The following is a 19,745-nucleotide window of genomic DNA, read 5'->3' as shown; positions in this document are numbered from 1 at the left end:
GCGCTTTTGGACTACTGTGCAATGGTTTCCTTAAATTAAAGGGTTCGCATTCACTTTTGATGGCATAGTCCTGCAAACCTCACACCAGGGTGACACGGGGCTGTGCCACAATTTGCCTTATTGTGCTTGTCTGTCTTGAGACAATTTCCCACGATCCGCAAAATTTTACAGTCAATAGCTGTCGTCACTTGCTCGTTGAAAACAACGTTCCTTCCCGGAAGTGACGGTTAAAATTATTGTGTAACAAAACGAGTACTTCTGGATTTGTGTTTATACACTTGTATTGTCCGTTATTTCTTCCCGAGAATACATTTTGATGCTGCTATCGTGTTCAGAAACAAACGTCATCGAGAGACCCGAAAAGTCGAGTTTTGTTATTGTTTTCCATACGCGTCTAACCGTGTCCGCCGCACGCGGTGATCTAGTGTGCTATGCGTAATGTATGAATTCGTGCAGTTTTGAGATACTAATTTAACGCCCACAACGATACGTTTAACATTAAATTGCAACGAAAATAAAAAAAAAAGAGAAAACTCATCAAGAAACACTTATTTAGAAGCTTTAATTTTATGAAGTAGAAGGTTTAAGGGCAATTTTTAGTTGAAAATTTTCTCAGCTTTTGAATGAAAGTAACAGAATTAAACTAGAGCTAGTTTAAGGTAAACGGAACCGAATTCAAATTTGAACATATGCGTAGAAGAAGTTTTTCGTCAAATATGGTCCTTTACCTCCTGAAAGATTTACACAGAGTTATTACCTAACACCCTGTATATATGTCACCGTGCGAGCCATGTTGCTCAAAGTTGAGCACCGTTGCAAGTTACCCCACGTTTGACAGGGTACCGATTCGTTCCCAAGGCATACTGCAATGAGCTGCAAATTCTTCGCCGTTGGCAAATTTGACCAATCCGTTTCAGTATTGTGCGAATGTAAATTAATGCCACAGCAGTGGATAAATTTATCTGCCACAACAGAAACTGTTCCAAATCCGAGCCGTTTTCCACCGTAGCTAAATAATCAACTGCACCGGCTAACTGGACTAGATCAATTCAAAATGAAAAAAAAAAAAAAGTTTCCTTCAGCTAAAGGGAAAAACTAACACACAAATCACTAAAATTACAATCCGAAGCCAATCTCTCTTTTCCGCCAATTTAACGTCGGCCGTAGACCTCGCCATCGCAGCGATCATCGCGGATCGCGGATCGCGAAGCCGCCGACCCGTTGTGCCAGTTACCCAGTGATCGATAAAACTGTCTCGCTCGTAACCGGCCAAATTACCCTACCCTACAAAAAAACAATGCGGCGCATAATTGTCTCCTCCGTGCGTCGGTCGGTTCTACACTATTTACCTACCCGACGACAAACCATTTCGGATCGATTTCCGTGGTCGTACGCACGTACGGCCTCCTTTTAAAGCTCGAACGCATTCCGCAAACAATTTTTGAAACACATCAAGGAAAGCAAAACAAATCAAATGACAGTTTGCCGCATTTTGCGGCATTGCGGCAATGGCGGCAGCCAACGCCTACTACAGCGCCGCTGCTGTTGTTTTGCCGATTTCGCAGAATTGCAGAATTTACCGACTCGCTTGGGAAAATTGTACGGCATTAGTTCCAGTTGCACAATAGTTGCAACAAGTGCTGCGCTCTGGATGCGACACTAAGCGGTATGTGCGGCCTACCTCTTTGCCTCTTTCTCTTTGATATCGATCATTAGTGTGGCGAATTGCTGCCCTATAGGTTGGCCGATCGCGGCGAAAAGAGCGACACACGCGCCGCTTCATAATGAGCACACTAACAGTCAGTTCGTTCAGTTCAGTCCAGTCCCGCCAATCGTTCGGTTTCGCTCTCGGAATGATCGATCGGTCGCAGGTAGAGAGACTGATCTCTTCATATGTGAAGTTCGTCGATCGATGGGCTCGTGGTGGGCCGTGCCGAAGAAGGCAAGCAGGCAGGCAGCCAGCAGCACGGGCACAGCACACAAGTGGCTCGAAATTAGCCGATAATAGACCGTGACTGATTGTGATGTAATCAGAGGGGCTTATTGGTGGATTGAAAAGAAGAGAACAGGCTTTTGTTTTTTTTTCGTTTCAGTTTACCGCCGCCGCCTCTAGGGCGGCCTCTTGGCCGACCGGCCGGGGGGCTTTAAACTGATAACTAACTGTGCTGTCTACTGATTAGAGAGTTGGGTGCCCCCCGTGCTGTGGATCGGGCCTCCCGTTCGGTATTAACCGTTGACTGTACGGTTCAGCGATCGGATCGTACAAATGGGCGCTATCTGTGTCTGAAAAAATCGGATTATTGAGGTAATTTGTTTAGATTATTTGTTTCTGATATAGGTTAAATCGACATGTAGGTTAATTAGGTTAACAATTGAAGGGTCCGTGGGTCTTTAAAGTGACAACTGGCGAGCCTGTGCCTGCAAGCATCATTGCAAGAGCGTAGGATGAAATCACTGACACGACGCACTCATTAGCCCACATTTCACACTTTCTCCACTTACAATCCGCTGAGCCGAGCCGAGCTGCTGAGCTGGCTGGAAGGAAAGACGCAGCCAGTCACAGTAGTCACCCGCCGCTCCGCCTACTGAGCTGGAGCTGAGCTGAGCAGAGCATGCTGTGCGCGCACATAACTTTGCGGTTGTCATTATCTTCATTAAAATTCTCGCATTTACGATTGCTTTGCTAATGTTTACTATTACTTCAGTGGCGACACTGCGGCTAAACCTCGATACCCAGTGAGTACTGATTTTCGCCAGCGAAATATGAAAGTGTGTGTGTGTGTGTTTGTGCAACTGTTGGTACCTTTCACCCTATCGAGAAAGAGCTTTAATTCACGGTTTAGGGTGGCAAGCAATGAAGCGGTGCTATAATTCTTCATTGCAATGTTTGATTAAAGTTTTCGTGTCATTAGCATAATTATTTTTACGTGTCATTCACTATTATACAGGCATAAAACAGGCCCATACGGTGCCAAACGGTAAAAATTACACAAAATATCGCCTTTTTTATGGTATAATTGTTACCATTAACCATTAATCACACTAACCCTAGATTGACACACTGAAAATCCGACCAAATTGGAGTAGCCAAAGTACCCTGCTATTATTTATTTAATCGTGTTTATAAGTATAAACAATTCAAACGTACGTAAAATTGCACCCTACTGACATGTTTATATCGAATTGCGGTGATGAATGAGAGTGACAGCATGTCATGCACGCTTGAAAAAATTTAACACACAAATCTTGTTTCGGTCAAGAATTTGATCCAAAAAGAGGTCGAAAAAGTGATCTAAACTGTGTTCCAATATCTTATCCAAAACCATATTTTAAACCACATGTTCATCAGATCAGAACAGTCGTTTAACCAGATTTTGGATTAGATTTTAGGCTTGATTTCAATCAATCAATATCGTCATAAAGCTGGTCCAAATCTGATAAAAATGAGGTCCAAAATCGGGTTGCGATTCTGATGCAGCTAAGAACTGGTTCAGGTCTAGAATCTGATCCAAAAGTTTGATCAAAAATAAGGATCAAAATGTGATCATAAATGTGGTCCAGAATCTGACGCAAATGCAGAATGTCTAGAGTTTGGGTTTGAAATCTAATCCAAAATCTGGTCCTCAAATTTGCCTAAGGTCTAAAATCTAGCACTAAAAATCTGATCAAAAATGTGGCCCAAAATCTGGTTCATACCCTGGTCCAGTTCCACAAACTTTCCCAAAACTTGATCCAAAATCTGGTTCGAAATTTGAAACGAAGAGGACCAAAATCCATGGTCCATGGTGCAAAGTTTGGTTTTGCTCCAGAATGTGGTCCAATATCAGGTCGAAAACCTGCTCAAAATGTGGTCCATGGTCCAAAGTCTCTGTCCGGAATTTAGTGCAGTTTCAGAATCTGGTTGGTGGTTTAAAATTTTATCATAAATACCTACTAATATTGACAAAAAGGCATTTAGAAATGTTTTAAAATGATACTGAAAGCTCATTTTAGGAACATTTTTTAATTGAACCTTTTCTGACCAATTACAAGTGTTTTCGAGCGATTTCCGGCTTAATTTGTGATTAGTTTTATCGGACTGACGGACTAAAAAATCAGCATAAAAAATTCTTTCCTTTTCTTTCTATTATTTTTCTGTTCCTTTTTTCCACGTGTTTTTCCTTTTTTCCGTCCCATTTTTCTCTGTTTCTTGTTTTTCCTGTACCGTCGACTGCTTTTTCCGTCTGCCTCATTTCCTGTACCGGTTTTCTATTTTCTCTTTCGCTATTCTACTATTGCCCTTTGGGCAATATTGTATTTTCTTTTCTTGTCCCGTTTTCCTCTTTTTTCATGTACCGTTTTCCGCCCTTTTCCAGAGTTCAAGTTGTTTTTTTTTCGTTTTTTCTTTCGTTTTTCCTCCATTCCGTTTCCAGGTCCTTATTTCTTCGTTCTCCATCTCGTTTTTTTCCGTCTAGATATTCGTCTTTTTTTGCTTTTCCGTTTTCGTCTGTTCCGTTCCTCCTCTTATTAGGTCCTGCTTTTCCACCGTTTCTGTTGCGTTCCGTTTTTCTCTTTTCCGATCGCTTCTTGTTTTCCTTTTTATTTTTTTTATTTTTCTGTCCCAGTTTTCCTCTTTTTCTGTTCTCTACGAAATTAATTAAAACTCTTAATTAGAACACTTGAAATGACATGTTTCGTCTTGCTCTCTCACACGTTTCAAGTCTTTTCTGTTCCATTTTTCTCTTTACCAGTTCCGTTTTACCACTTCTTGTTCCATTCTTTTCTTTTCCCTTTCGGGGTTTCTCTACTTCTCATCTTTTTCTTTTGTCGGTACCATGTTTTCTGTTTCATTGTTCAGTTTTTATTGGTTTCCTGCACCATTTTTTTTCTTATTTTCAGTTCTCATTTCCTCTTGCTTTTTACTATTTTTTTCTAATTTCCTTCCCCGTTTTTCGTCTTTTCTCTTCTCTTACTTTTTTCGTTTTTTTCTAGAACTTTTTCTATCTTCTTTCCTTCTCGTTTTTTCTACGTCTGTTCTGTTTTTCTTCTTTTCTGTCACGTTGATGCTTTAGTTTCTCTTGTTTTCTTTCACTTGCCATGTTTTATATTTGTTTTTCTTTCCCGTTTTCCAACGCTGTCCAACGATTTTTTTTGCTTCTGTCACTGTGTTCTTCGTCTTGTTTTCTCTCTCGGTTTGCCATTTTTCTGCTCGCTGCTTCCTCTTTCACCACATTTCCAGTCCCGTTTTTCGCCCTTTTCAGTTTTAATTTTCCTTTTGTTTCTTGTTTCTTTTTCGTTTTTCGTTCTTTGCCTTCGTTTTACCTTATTTTCAGCCCGTTTATCCTCTTTTCCGTAAAAACGAAAGACAAAAAAGGATAAAATGAAAAACAGAACGTGTCTGAAAAGGAGGACCAAGACCAAGACCAAGAAGGGAACAGATGAAAACCAAAAATATTAATGGGACAGACTAGAAAAGAGTAAAAACGGGCTGAAAATAAGGTAATGCGAAGGCAAAGGACGAAAAACGGACCAGAAAAGAGGAAACAGGAAGAAAATTATGTCTGAAACGGGCGAAAAACGGGACTGGAAACGAATGTGAAAACGGAAGCCGCGTGCAGAAAAAAAGGAACATATGAGACACAGTGACAAAGGAAGAAAAAATCGTGACAAAAAACGTGGGAAAACGGAAAAGAAAAAGATAAAAAAGGAAAGCGAAAGATAAAGTATTAGAAAACAAGAAAAACCAAAGCATAAATGTGACAGAAAAGAAGAAAAAAAACTTAGTATCTGAATGACGAAAATCGGCCTTGTTTTCTATCCCGTTTTCCCACGCTTCCTGTCGCGATTTTTTCTTCTTCTGTCACTGTGCTCTCTGTCACTGTGTTCTGTTCTTTTTGCTCTCGGTTTTCACTTCTTTTCCAGTCCCGGTTTTCGCCCTTTCCAGTCGTAATTCCTCTTGTTTCTCTTTTCTGCGGGACATTTTTGACGTAGGACTACGTCTTACGGCAAGTTTTGAGATAGGGTGTCATTCCAAAAAAACGAAAAATGCGAGCGTCACGAAAAATGAAAGGTTTTGAGCGTTAATAGCTCAGCGGTTTTCCAATCGATTTTCAATATTCTTACACCAATCGATCGGAAAATCTTCTAAGAATTGACCCAAATGAAGAAAAGTATGGATTCTTGATGTTGAACTATTGAAAAATTGAAAATAATGAACCTATGTTTTACCAGAAATCTCGCTTCGTGATTGCTTGGAAAATTCTTTACGATGATCTAAACCTATACCAATTTGATATCTGTGCTTGGGAAGTAAGCCAAAACAAGTGACAAAGTTTCCTCATTTCAACAAGATTTCTTAACACCGCGGTTCAACCTAGACCATTTTGATGTCCTTGCTTGGAAACTACGCCAGAGAGAGTAACCAAGCCCCCTCGTGCCAACAGATTTCTTACGAACGCGATTAAACCTAGTCCAACTTGATGTCTGTGTTAGGGAAGTGTGCTAGAAAAAATGACACAAGTTCGTTGTCCCAACAGATCGCAAATTCTTTACTGCGAGACGATTAAACCTCGGCGAACTTGATATCTGTGTTGGAAAAATGTGCTGCATCTGTAGTGTTCGGTTATAATACGACTCTGTATGAATACGCATGCTTGCCGTTTCATTAGAAGTGCAGTGGAAAGATGTGCTGTTGATAAAATAGGATTGAATTGATAAAATCCCTTCAACGTGGGAAACCATGGATAATGAAAACAATCTTTAATTTCAGTAAGGTAGCAGGAAAGCAATAGTTTGTGTTCTTGATTTTGTTAAATTGTTTTCAAATGCACAATCTGTTGAGAATTGAACGTATGCAATGTTACTACTTTGATAAATGTTACATACAACGAATGTAGCATGTATATATATGTTGCATATAGCATGTATACATGAAGAATCGAATGATTACAAGCATGAATACATGCCACTATCACTACAAAGAGACTTACGTAGTCCTGCGTCACCTATATATGCGGTCGTGTCTTGTACACAACCCCTCTGATTTTTTGTTTCCATCTGTTCCTTTGTTGCTCTTATCATAGCCTCCTTTTCAGACACGTTCCGTTTTTCATTGCATCTTTTTTGTCTTCCCCAATGTTCCGTTCCCCAATTTTCCCCAATGTTCCGTTCCTTTTTTTGTTTCCTGTCCCATTTTTTTTTTGTTATTTTCAGTTCTTTTTTCCTCTTGCTTTTTACTATTTTTTTCTAATTTCCTTCCCCCTTTTCTCCTCTTCCCTTTTTCGTTTTTTTTCTGTAATTTTTTATCTTCTTTCCTTTTCTTTCCCGTTTTCCCACGCTTTCTGTGACGATTTTTTCTTCTTCTCTCGCTGTGTTCTCCGTCTTATTTTTGCTCCTTTTCGTTCTCGTTGGTCCTTTTTCTGCTCGCTGCTTCCTTCATTACTTCTTTTCCAGTCCCGTTTTACGACCTTTTCAGTCATGATTTTTCACTTGTTTCTCTTTTCTGTTCCGTTTTTCGTCCTTTTACGTTCGTTTATCCTCTTTTCTAGTACCGTTTTTTTTGTTTTCTGTCCTGTTAACATTTTTTTGTTTTCATCCGTTCCTTTCTTGCTCTAATCATATCCTCCTTTTCAGACACGTTCCGTTTTTCATTGCATCCCTTGTGTCTTTCGTTTTCGTTTTGTCTTTTAAACTTTCTCCAATGTTCCGTTCTTGTGTCTCAATTTTCTTGCACCCGAATTTCCGTCCTCATTTTCTGTCCTATTTTTCATCCCATTTTGTTATTTGTTCCGTTTTTCTCCTTTTCTATTCAGTTTGTCCTTAATGTCTTTTTTATTTTCTTGGGTTTCCCTCTTTACCTGTCCAATCTTTTCAACTTTTTTCTTTTTTTACGTCCGGTGTTTCCCCCTATTCTATTACTATGTTCATGGCAATTTGTCAAATTTTTCTCTCCTGCGTTTTTAACTCTTTCGCTATTCTGTTTGTCCATTTTTTCAACGATTTTCCCGTGCTCTTTCTGTGTTTTTCTCCACTGGTTCTAACGCTGGATTCAAATTACACTTGAAATTGTCTTTGGAAACGGACTTTAAACTAGACTTGAAATTAGATAATCCGCCTCCTGTTGCTCTCCAGAATAAGGAGCAAAAAAAACGAAAAATAAGTCAGAAGGTGAGAAAACAAGGCAAAAAGTGAGGAGACGGACAGAAAAATATGGAGAACGGAACAGAAAGGAAAATGAAACGAGAGAAAAGGAAAGAAAACCGCGAAGAAAACGAAAAGAAATAGAATACATTAGACAGAAAACGAATGTAAATGTCGTCTGAAGTCAGTGGGATCGATGTATCAGCCCCCTGTACTGTCCTGTACTGTTAAAGCCGGCAGCGAAATCTGTCGATAAGGATTCAAAGTTCCAAAGTCCAAACGCCACAGACAACAGACATAACACTCGTTTTCCATACTTCGTACCGATTAAACCGTCATTTCAAATTTGGGCTTAGTTGGGTCTCCGTTTTGATCAAAGTGGCGCTTTTTGACGAAAGAAAGGGAATTCGCCATAAAAAATACTTGCTACTTCGAGGGATACTCCTGTTGTTATTTGATATTTGGGAATGTCGATCATAGATGGTGCTAGTGTTCAGGCTAAATGTGAGGTACGAAATTTTTTTGTAGATTTTTCTTCCTAGAGTTATGTCTGTTTGTCTGTGGTTAGGCTTTGAATCGTCTAAAAATACTTCTAAGAGCAAGATAAGTCCTAAATAGAACTCGTCTATCCCATCCAGGGCAATTGCGCTTCCGTTCCGTCCTTTTGCCGGATAGAAGCGCGCAAATTCCCGTTTCCCGTGTGCGCAGTCTAATTTAAGCAAAATCAATTTTTAATTATCGGCCTAATAGCACACACAATCGGGAACAATTTCACGCCTTTTTGGCTTTTTGTTTCGGTTGTTTTTTTTTTTAAGAGAGCAACGGCAAATCGGCTACTAAATGATAGCTTACCCCCGTCCGCCGTGTCCGAACGGGGAATGCTCTAATGGAAAAACAAATTCACGCATCGCCGAATCTTTTTTTCTTCTCTGGTTCGAAACCTGAAACTGATGCGAACCGGAATTCTAAACTAATACGTCTTCCCCCCCGCCCACCGATTCCAGGGGGGGGGGGGGCACGCAAGTTTCCGATTAAACATAGGTTATGGTAAAACAAATGGGGAACGGTATTTCACCACAATCCTTAGGGTAAAAAAAAATACAACCAACAATCCACTGGTGTTTGGTTTGTTTAAAAACCTAAACATACCCATTAGGTTAGGTAGGTTTTCGGTCTCCGCCCCTTTCTGGAATTCCGATTTCAGCAAAACAAAAATAAATCATAGAGTACGGAGTATAGAGGTGGGTGAACCCCACACAATAAATCAACCCGAATTAGGTTTTTGTTTTTAACAGTGCCCGGTATGTAGTATGCAAACTTTTCACTGCGCGAAGCGCCACTTGACAGCTGCGCTGTCTGTTAAATTATTTCAGAAACATAAGCAAAACTGTGTAGTTTAAGTTTTTTGTTGGCTTTTGTTTTGCTAACTGCGGCCCCGTTTTCTGCCCATCAAATTGCGCAAAGGGAAAATTCTTTGAGAGGGGTACTTTGGTACACTCCGGCCGCTGCGGTGCGGGACAAACTTTCCACAGTCGGATAAAGAAATCACCATCATCAATCATCATCACTTACTCGGTTGATGTGAGGTGAGGAAGGAATTGTATAGGACTGGAATGTGGGAACCTGTTATTCGCTCGCTTATCCGGGGTTACGGTTACCCGACCGGACCCGACCCACGGACTGATTAGCTTTTTGAGCAAAATGTCATATTTTCCTGCCCGCTTGGATTCGTGCATGTTTCGAAACCTTGCGGATGTTGCGTGACCTTTTGTTGACACAAAACAAAACTCACAAAAGTGATGAGAGTTAAATGGCAGAAAACCAAACGGAAGTTTGCGTAAAGTTCGTGACTCGGGCGCGGAAATCGCGCTCTTATTGTCGTCTTTGAAAACATTTTGGCTGTAAAAATGTTGCCACATAAGGAAGAAGAATACTTTCTATTTTGTCGCCTCACATCAGGCTCAGCCACAGCAGCAAAGCTTGTGATGTGAAATGTGAATAGTCAAAGCCGCCGATTATGGTTAGTTTGACAGTTTAAATGGCGTCATAAATTTCTCGCAAAAACGTGACGTGTGTTATTGTCTATGGTCGCGCTCGCACGTCGTAGCGTAGTAGGCTCTGCTTATTCGTGTCAAACTTTTTACGGACCGAACCGAACCGGCAAATCGTGAAAGTATTTTCGTCGCCACTAGGCTCTCTAGGCGGAATCATACGGGATTTGATTGTGTGTTGTTTTTTTTTACTTCTTTTGCATCGTAAATAACAGCTTATCAAACTTCAGTTCCGTTGATTGTTGATTGTGAATAAATACCTAGTGTGTTTTGTGTACTTACCGCAAAATGGAATCCCCTCGGGGACCCACTGGCCGTTGTCGCAGACCCGGCGAGCTGGACCGAGCAGCTCGAAGCCCCGCTCGCAGGAGTAGGACGCGACCGCCCCGTTCGGCAGCGAGTCGTCCGTAAACTGCACCGTACTGTGGGCCGGAGCGCCCGGGAACTTGCAGCTTCCACCACCGCCGGGCGACACCTGTGGGGATGCTGTCGGTTGTTCTGTAAGAAGACGGGACAAAAGCAAACGGTAACAGTTAGATACTTTGTAGGTGTAATAATGACGAATTGATGATAGAATGATGATCGCTAGCATGCCCAGACAGAGACAATATGTGGCTGACGTTTCACAATAATGTTTTGATGTAGGACTACGTCTTTCAGGAAGGTAGCTGGTATAGGGTGTCATTCCAAAAAATCTTTCTCGAAAAGTGGTCAGGTTTTGAACGCTAATAGCTTAGTGGTTTCCCGTACGATTTTCAATATTCATTCAATATTCAATCGATTGGAAAATCTTCTAAGAATTGGCCCAAATGAAGAAAAGTATAGATTCTTGATGTTGAACTATTGAAAAAAGTGAAAATAATGAACCTATGTTTTACCAGAATTCTCGCTTCGTGATTGGTTGGAAGATTCTTTACGATGATCTAAACCTATATCAATATCTATGCTTGGGAAGTAAGCCAAAACAAGTGACAAAGTTTGCTCATTTCAACAAGATTTCTTAACGTGTCTTGTAGACAACCCCTCTGATTTTTGACCTGGAACTGGATTGGAAATTAGACTTGCAACCGGACTAGAAATTTGTGTTGAAATTAGACTTAAAACCGGGCTTGACATAGGGAATTAAATAAAACTATAATTCGGACATGGACACGAAATCGGATACGAAAATTCACTTGAAATTAGAATTGACCTTTTTCGTCTTACTCTCTCACACGTTTAACCTCTTTTCGGTCCATTTTTTTCTCCTTTTCAATTCCGTTTTTCACTTTCACAACTATTTTTATGGTTTTTCCTCTCACTATTTTCCATTTCTATTCCATTTTTTTTATCAAGTTATGTTTAGTCCTGTTTTTCACTCATTTTACGTAATTTTTTCCCCATTTTCTGTCTTTTCTCTTCTCTTTTTCCGTGTTCAGTTTTCATTTCCAACTCATCTCCTTTCCTATTTGTTTTTCATCTTGCTCTGTTTCTTTTCCTCCTCCTTAAGATGCCCCGTTTTTCTGCCGTTTTGTTTTTGACTCACTTTTTTTCTTATTGCTCACCGGTTTCCCTTTGTTATCTCGCGTTTTTTCATTTGTTTCACCAGTTTTACCTTTTATGGTTAGTTTTTCCTGTTTTTCTTTCCTCCTTTTTCTGTCCCATTTTACATCCCGTTTGCTTCTGGTTCTTTCCCACCTTTTCCGTTATTTTTTTTCCTTTTTTCTGTCCCGTATTTCCTCTATTTGTCCAGTTTTCCCTCCAATTCTGTCATTTTTACTTTTTTAGTCCACTGGTTTCGCTTCCTCTTGTTTACCTGCACGTTTTTTGCCCTTTTCAGGCCAAATTTTCCCCTTTTCCAGTTCAGTCTAGTTTTAGTTTTTTGTTCTCCATCGCGTTGACTCCTTTTCTATTTTTATTCCGTTTCGCCTGTTCCGTTCTTCCTGTTATTACGTCCTGATTGTCAGCCTTTTTTTTAGACTTCTTTTAGAATGCATTTAGAACTCTTTGCGCCTTTCTGTAGATTTATGCCAGGCACCTGTAAGTCGATTTCTTACCTTTTTCAGCCTTCTCTTAAATTTCTTGGTCTTATTTTTGAACTTTTGTAGGTTATTAAAGAGATTCCTGTCAGAAGTCTTTTAAACTTTATTTAAAACACTTTTTGCTTTCCTTAAGAACTCTTTTAAAATCCTTTCAGACTATTTTAAAATTTCTTTTAGACTACTTTATGATCTTTTTTAGACTTCATTTAGAACTCTTTGGGCCTTCCTTTAGATTCTTGCCAGACTTCTTTTAGACTGTTTTTAGACCTCTTTCAGACTTCTTTTAGGAGGCTTTTGGATTTATTTTAGATTTTTTTTTTAGATTTATTGTATACATTTGATTTTGTTTTATCTCATTTGTCTTCCCTGTTTTAATTTTTTCTCCTGATTTTCCACTCTTTCTGTTCTGGTTTCAAAATTTTGCTGTCGTATTTTCTGCTTTTTTCCTTCTTTTTTATCACCCCGTTTTTTCTCCTTTCTTATCAAGTTGGCCCTCATTTTCATTCTCAGTTTCGTCAGTTTTTCCGGTCTGTTATCTTTCTTTACTCTCATTTCTCTTCCTTTCACTTCCGTTCCGTTCCCCTTGCTCCAATCTATCTGTTCAGTCCCCTTGTTTTTCCTTTTTTTGTTTTCCACTTTTTGTCCTAAAGAAGTGCGGAAGGAATTAAAAAAAAAGGATTTAAAAAACATCAAAAATAACCGTAAGGGAAACTGGAAGGACTCTAGAAGAAGGCAAAAAGAGTTCTAAACGAAGTCTGAAAGAAGTCGAAAAGAAACCAACAAGAAGTATAAAATCAGTCTAAAGAAAGGTTAACAAAATATAAAATAAGTCCAAAAGAAGTCTCGCGAAAATTTTCAAAAGGACCTAAGTAACTTTGAAAGATTCTCTTTGATGTTCCTCTCTTTCGATTATTACGCCGACATAAATGAATTTCTATTCTATTTCAGGTTTAGTTGAAAATTTTCGGTGAAATAATGCAACTGATGAATATATCGCGTAACTTTTCAGCCTACTACTACTCTTCAGCTATCGTCTGACGCATTCTTCTAGTATTTACGCCACATTCATATTAATTATTCAGCCTTCGCCAGTAGGCTGGTTTTCGTTCCGTCCCACTGGCTTGTTGTTATTACTCAATAATTAATAACTAATATGAATAATAATAAGAATGTGATAATGAATAATTAATATGAATGTGGCGTAAATACTAGAAGAATGCGTCGGACGATAGCTGAAGAGTAGTAGGCCGATACGTTACGCGATATATTCATCAGTTTCATTATTTCACCGAAAATTTTCAACTAAACCTGAAGATAGTGATTTTACGGTGACTTAAAATCAAAGAATGATGCCTTTCATCGAAAATTTTCTAAACGTTTAGCTAACTACTAACGCTAGCAACCGATTGATGCAAAGTTTTCAATGTTTTCAAGTGCATTTGCATCGCCGTTGCAAGCGAAAGACAAAGTGGCACAAAGAGAATCTAGCATTGTTACTTAGGTCCTTTTGAAAAGTTATGCGAGAAGTCCAAAAACAACTTGAAAGAATTCTGAAAGAGGTCTAGAAGAACTCGAAAAATAGCTACAAGGAACTACGGAACGAATCTAAAAGAAGACAAAAAGAATTCTAAATAAAGTCTAAACGTAGCTTGAAAAAAGGTACAAAAATTGGCTTAAAGAATTCTGGCAGGAGTCGAAAGGAAGGCTTAAAGAGTTCTAAATGAAATCCTAAAGAAGTCGAAAAGAAGCCAACAAGAAGTATACAATGAATCTAAAGTTAAAAAAAATCTAAAATAAATCCAAAAGCTTCCTAAAAGCAGTCTGAAAGAGGTCTAAAAACAGCCTAAAAGAAGTCTGGCAAGAATCTAAAGCAAGGCCTAAAGAGTTCTAAGTGAAGTCTAAAAGAGATCGTAAAGTAGTCTAAAAGAAATTTAAAAATAATCTGAAAGGATTTTAAAAGAGTTCTTAAAGAACGCAAAAAGTGTTTTAAATAAAGTTTAAAAGACTTCTGGCAGGAATCTAAAGGAAGACTTGAAGAGTACTAAATGAAGGCAAAAAAAGTCTTAAATAAGCTACAAAAATTCAAAAATAAACCCAAGAAATTTAAAAGAAGGCTGAAAAAGGTAAGAAATAGACTTACAGAAGCCTGGCATAAATCTGGTTATTTTTGAATTAACGCGGTTTTTTTTTTACGACGATTTTTGAATTAACGCGTTTTTTTTTACAACATTTTTCGAATTTACGCGGTTTTTTTACACGGCACGTATCCCCCGTGTAAAAAAAGATTTGAGTGTAGGTATAAAAGAAACCTGAGGAAATTCTAAAACAAGTCTGAAAGAACTCTAAAGAAATCTGGAAGGAATCTACAGAAAGGCTTAATGTGTGTTAAATGAAATCTAAAAGACGTCTAAAAGAAGTTTAAAAAAGTACTAAAGAATTTTAAAAGAAGTCTTGAAGAAATCTTAAGAAAATCATATAGAAACCGAAAAAAATTTGTATAGAAGTTTTAAAGAAATCTAAAACAAGTCTCCGACGAGGTTCAAAACTTCAAAATAAGTCCAAAAGCAATCTAAAAGGAGTCTAAAGGAAGTATAAGAGTAGCCTTAAAATAGTCTAAAAGAAGTCCATCAGAGACTTGGATTTGGATATTACAGAAATTAGACTTCGATCTGAGTTGGCTGAACTTGAATGCTGGCTTGAATGCGACGGGACTTGGTTATGGCGGGATTTGTATTTGGACCCGATGGGCTTTGAATTGAACTTAATCTTGGTTCCGACGGTACTTGAATTTGAATTTTATGAGACATGGAGCTGGTTTTGACGTGGCTTGGACTTAGATCTGACGAGCCATGAACTTCTGTATCTGACGAGACTTATACTTGGATCCGACGGGCCTTGGATTCGGATCTGACAGAACCTGCACTTAGATCTGACCGGTCTTGAACCTGGATCTGACCAGACTTGAAGTTAGATCTGACGGCACTTGGATTTGAAGGGAATTAGACTCGGATTTGATTTGATAGACCCGGTGATTGAAATTGACATAGACACGGATATGACGGGGCTTTCACATGGACTTTATGAGACTTGGTCTTGGTTCCAACGCGGTTTGAACTTGGAATTGACGGGACTTGCATTTGGTTCTGCCGAGACTTGGACTTGGACTCGACGAGACTTGCCGTTCGTTCCGACGTGACCTGGACCCGGTTCTCGGAATTGAAGGGACTTGGATTTAGAGTTGGTTCTGACGGGACTTGGACTTGGATCCGAGGAGACTTGAAGCTAGATCTGACAGCACTTAGAGTTGGATTAGAAGCTAATCAGACTCAGATTTGACAGGACTTGGATTTGGATCCGACCGACCATGGACACGGATATGACGGGGCTTACGCATGGACTTTATGAGACTTGGTCTTGAATCTGACGGGATTTGAACTTGGAACTGACGGGACTTGGACTTGGTTCCTACAAGACTTGAAGTTCGTCCCAACGAGACCTGGTCCCGGCTGTGGCGAGACTCAGAGTCGAAATTGAAGGGACTAGGATTTGGTTCTGACGACGCTAAGTGTTAGGAGAGACGGAGCTTGAACTTGAATCCGACAGAACATGGACTTGCTTCTGATGGAACTTAGACTTGAATCCGACGAGACTTGAGTTTGGATCTAAAGGGCCTTAGACTTAGATCTGACGGCAAATGGCCTTGAATCTAAAGGAAATTAGATTCGGATCCGACGAGATTAGGACCTGGTTCTGCCGACGATTTGTATTAGAACTAACAGAATTTGAACCTGAACCTGAATTGAACGAGACCTGGAACTAGACTCGATGAGAGTTGGATTTGGATATTACGGAACTTCGGATTTCGATCTGATGGGATTTTGGATTTGGATCCTACGGGACTTGGACCTGGATCTAAAGGGACGTAGACTTGAATCTGACAGGACTTGAACTTAGATCTGGTGGAACTTGTGTTTGGATGTTACGGAATTTAATTTGGATCGGACGGTACTTGAATTTGGATCTGATGACACTTGGAGTTGGTTCCGACGAGATTTGGACTTGGATCTGACAGAACCTGGACTTAGATCTAACGGGCCTTGAACCTTAAGTTGAATTTCAAGGTAATTAGACTCGGATTTGACAGGACTTGGATCCGACCGGACATGGACTTTATGAGACTTGGTCTTGGACCTGACCTGAGAAATTTAAATTTGGATCTGCCGAGACTCGAAGTTGGTCCCGTTGAGACTTGAAGTTCGTTCCAACGAGACCTGATTCCGGATCCAGCTCTGACGGGACCCAGACTCGGAATTGAAGGGACTTCGAATCGGTTCTGACGACGCTTGGTGTTGGATCTGACGAAGCTTGGACTCGAATGCGACAGGACTTGGACTTGCTTCTGACGGTACTTGGACTTGTATCAGTCGGGACTTAGATTTGGATCTAACGAGACTTTGGATCTGACGGGCTCTTGGGTTTGGGTCTGACCGGACTTGGGCTATGCCAAGGGAGGGCTAGAACTTAGACTTGTACTTGAACTTGTACATATTTGGACCTGTATTCGAATTTATATTTGGACTTGGACTTGGGTTTGAAACTGTACTTGAACTTGAGCTTGGGTGTTGTTTTGGATTTAGACCTATACATAAGCTTGGCTGTACGACGACTGGACGACTTCCATGCTACCAGATGCATGATGCTGTAGAATCACGCGACAGACATCTTCTCAACAACGATACCTAAGCCGGATTACCATTGCACTAGTGGTCCAACAGCGAAAATTAAGTGGAAAGTTTTTTGTGGTTCAAAATAGCTCCCTACAATGTTCAGCAAAGTTGTTCAACTCTAAAAGACAATTAATGTGAAAGCAACGGCTAAGTTCCAGTTTGGTTTGTAAACACATACCACATAATAACTTTTTGTAGAAAAGAGGTAGAAGGATAATTTCTTCGACAAAGTTGTAACTAAAGATTATATAAGTAACTTTGCTAAAGACATAGTAGGCGTCAGAAGAAATTATATCTTAGTATGACAATTTGCTTTTGCACTATTGACTTGGCTCTAATGGTCTTCAAGAAGATATTAGAAAATGCTGCATTGTTAGAGAAAAAAACAGTTTTTTATTTTCACAAATGTTTGAAATAAAATTTCAAGCTTTCAGAAACGACCAAGTTTGATTTTTTACGTTTGCCCCTTTTTGAGATATTCTGTTCTGAAAAAGACTAAAGAAACACAGGAAAAACATTACAACTCGTTACACGTATGAGTTTTCAACATACAATGTTCTACAAAAATATGTCTTTTGATAAGAGAAACAACTTTGTAAAGGATTGCAATGCAATAAAACCATTAAATTTGAAGTTATTAGCGAAAAAGTGATTTTTGAGAGGTCTTTATATAAAACGCCCTGTGAGATTAAAACTAAAAAATACGCCTACTATGTCTTTGGCAAAGTTACTTATATAATCTTTAGATACAACTTTGCTGAAGAAATTATCCTTCTATCTCTTCTCTACAAAAAGTTATTATATGTTATGTGTTTACAAGCCAAACTGGAACTTAGCCGTTAATTTCACATTAATTTTATTTTAGAGTTGAAGAAATTTGCTGAACATTGCAGGGTGCAGTTATGAATCGTTTAGTCGCAAAAGTAAATTTCCATTTAGTTTTCGTTTCTGGACCACTGTGCATTGGAGGGGTTCGTCTTAGTTCGAGAAAATTTAAATTGAAGATGAGATGTGACTTAAATACTTGCTTGGAATCGGACATGAAATTCAACATGAAATTAGATTGACTTAAAAGTGGACATTTGACTTAAAATAGTACTAGATATTGATCATACAGTTAGCCTTGAAATTCAAATTTGTCTTAAGGTGAAGGTCGTCAGAATCCAGTTGCTTTTTTACTGATTTCAGTACTTGTTGCCACTATCGTTTTGTTGAGAATAGAGTTGCTAGTAGCAGGTTCTACGACCTTTAATTTAATAGCGAAAATAATTGGTCAATTTCATGCTCAAACGTGTTCGTTGGCATCACTCCATATAAACGTCCGTTCCCTTGGCAACGTACAACAACGACGGTTGCGACGGATTCGGAATTGCAATCGAAACGAAGTGAAGTTTTTCCTATAAATTCAAGTGAACAGTGTGAGCAAAATCATTATAATATCTTACCAGATAACTGTTGGGGTGGTAAATTAAAGTTTTCTGTGCCTCAAGTTAAGTTTCGCGAGTGATGCGACGAATGGAACGGCCAAAAAAAAACTAATGAAAAATCGACGGTGGAAAAGTAAAAAATATAGTGATGAATTTTATTTGGCCAAAAATCTCAGTATTTAGTGTAATTTATGCCCCAAAAAGTAATAGAACCTATAGAATGCAATGTTTAGTGCTTCGAGTTGCAAGATCTTATTACGGCTAGCCGGTTAGTTGAACTAATTTTATTTTTTTGTGATGGTTTCCCTAGTCTATGGGAGCATGTTGGTACACTGAAGAAGGGAAGGGAAGGGTGAAGACCTTGTCGTTAAAACTGAGCTTAAAATTTTATTTAAAATTGGGCTTGAAATTATCTCGAAAGGAGATCCGACTTAAATTTGGAATAATAAACTTTGTTTGGCTTCAGTTCCAATTGAATTGGACAATTGGACTTAAAATTGCAGTCCCAATTGGATGAAAGGCAAAAGATGAATCTTTTATTTAACACTTCTGAACCGGTACATGTTCGAGTATGTCTTATCCAGTTATTAAGACTTGTTCCTGCCTGCCAAATGGCAGCAGTGAATCGAACCAAAACAAGCAGAAACTGGGACGACTACTAATTTCTGGCTAAGAAATGAGGAGCTAATAAATACGATCAATATATAGGCAGTCCTATATATTTGCGGGTAACACCCTGAAACATCCTTCCTCGCTGTTCCTCGTATCCAGTCCAATCTAATCACCTGCAGGCAGCTTAATTTTGACCTGACTCCGACCGGTCAGCGGGTGCCCCATCTTCTTCGGCCCCATCACTAGCCATTCCATGGATGGATGGAACGAAAATTATCCAATTCTCCTCCTCCCCACAAGGAGGGGATCCAAAAATTAGGTGAAATAACTGAATTTCAATAATCATAACGATTGCTTGCTGGTCAAATAGGAAAAAAAACGCGAACTCTCACCTGTTTGTTGTTTTTTTTGCCTTTGAATATTCACGCACACACACTCACACTCGGGAGCGCTAGCATCGATTTTCAAGTAATTGGAACAAGTGCAGCTAACCTGTTCCACCAACAGCGAAAAAAACCTATGAGTTGTACGGTTGTTTCGTGCGCCTTTTTTCCTCCTGGAATTTGGAAGCTTTTAAATACCGTCCGGGCGCTAAAGCATAACCTCGATTGGTGGACCAATCGGGTGTGCGGCACGCACAGCCACCTCACAGGTGAGAGAATACAGAGATTTTGGCTTTGATCGTTTCTCTAAATTTTATTTCCGAAACTTCTTCCCTGGCCTCACCGCGGTGCACCGGGGAGACCGGGGAGAATAAATCGTCAGGCACACAAGTGGATTCCGTTAGGC

At 39.4% G+C, this 19,745-nt stretch overlaps 1 protein-coding gene across 1 annotated transcript in view; it reads right to left on the bottom strand.

Moving 5' to 3' along the window:
• The window catches only part of LOC128732346 (uncharacterized), a 174,921-nt gene that overhangs the window by 102,672 nt on the left and 52,504 nt on the right, over nucleotides 1-19,745 (bottom strand). The window contains exon 4 of the mRNA XM_053825592.1: nucleotides 10,452-10,667. Coding sequence (XP_053681567.1) covers nucleotides 10,452-10,667 — 216 coding nt within the window. The remainder of the gene's footprint in view (nucleotides 1-10,451; nucleotides 10,668-19,745) is intronic.

Source organism: Sabethes cyaneus, chromosome 1 (genome assembly GCF_943734655.1).
Source record: "Sabethes cyaneus chromosome 1, idSabCyanKW18_F2, whole genome shotgun sequence".
Lineage (NCBI taxonomy): Eukaryota > Metazoa > Arthropoda > Insecta > Diptera > Culicidae > Sabethes > Sabethes cyaneus.
The sequence above is the reverse complement of the archived record's forward strand: the minus strand, read 5'-3'. Positions and strand labels throughout refer to the sequence as shown.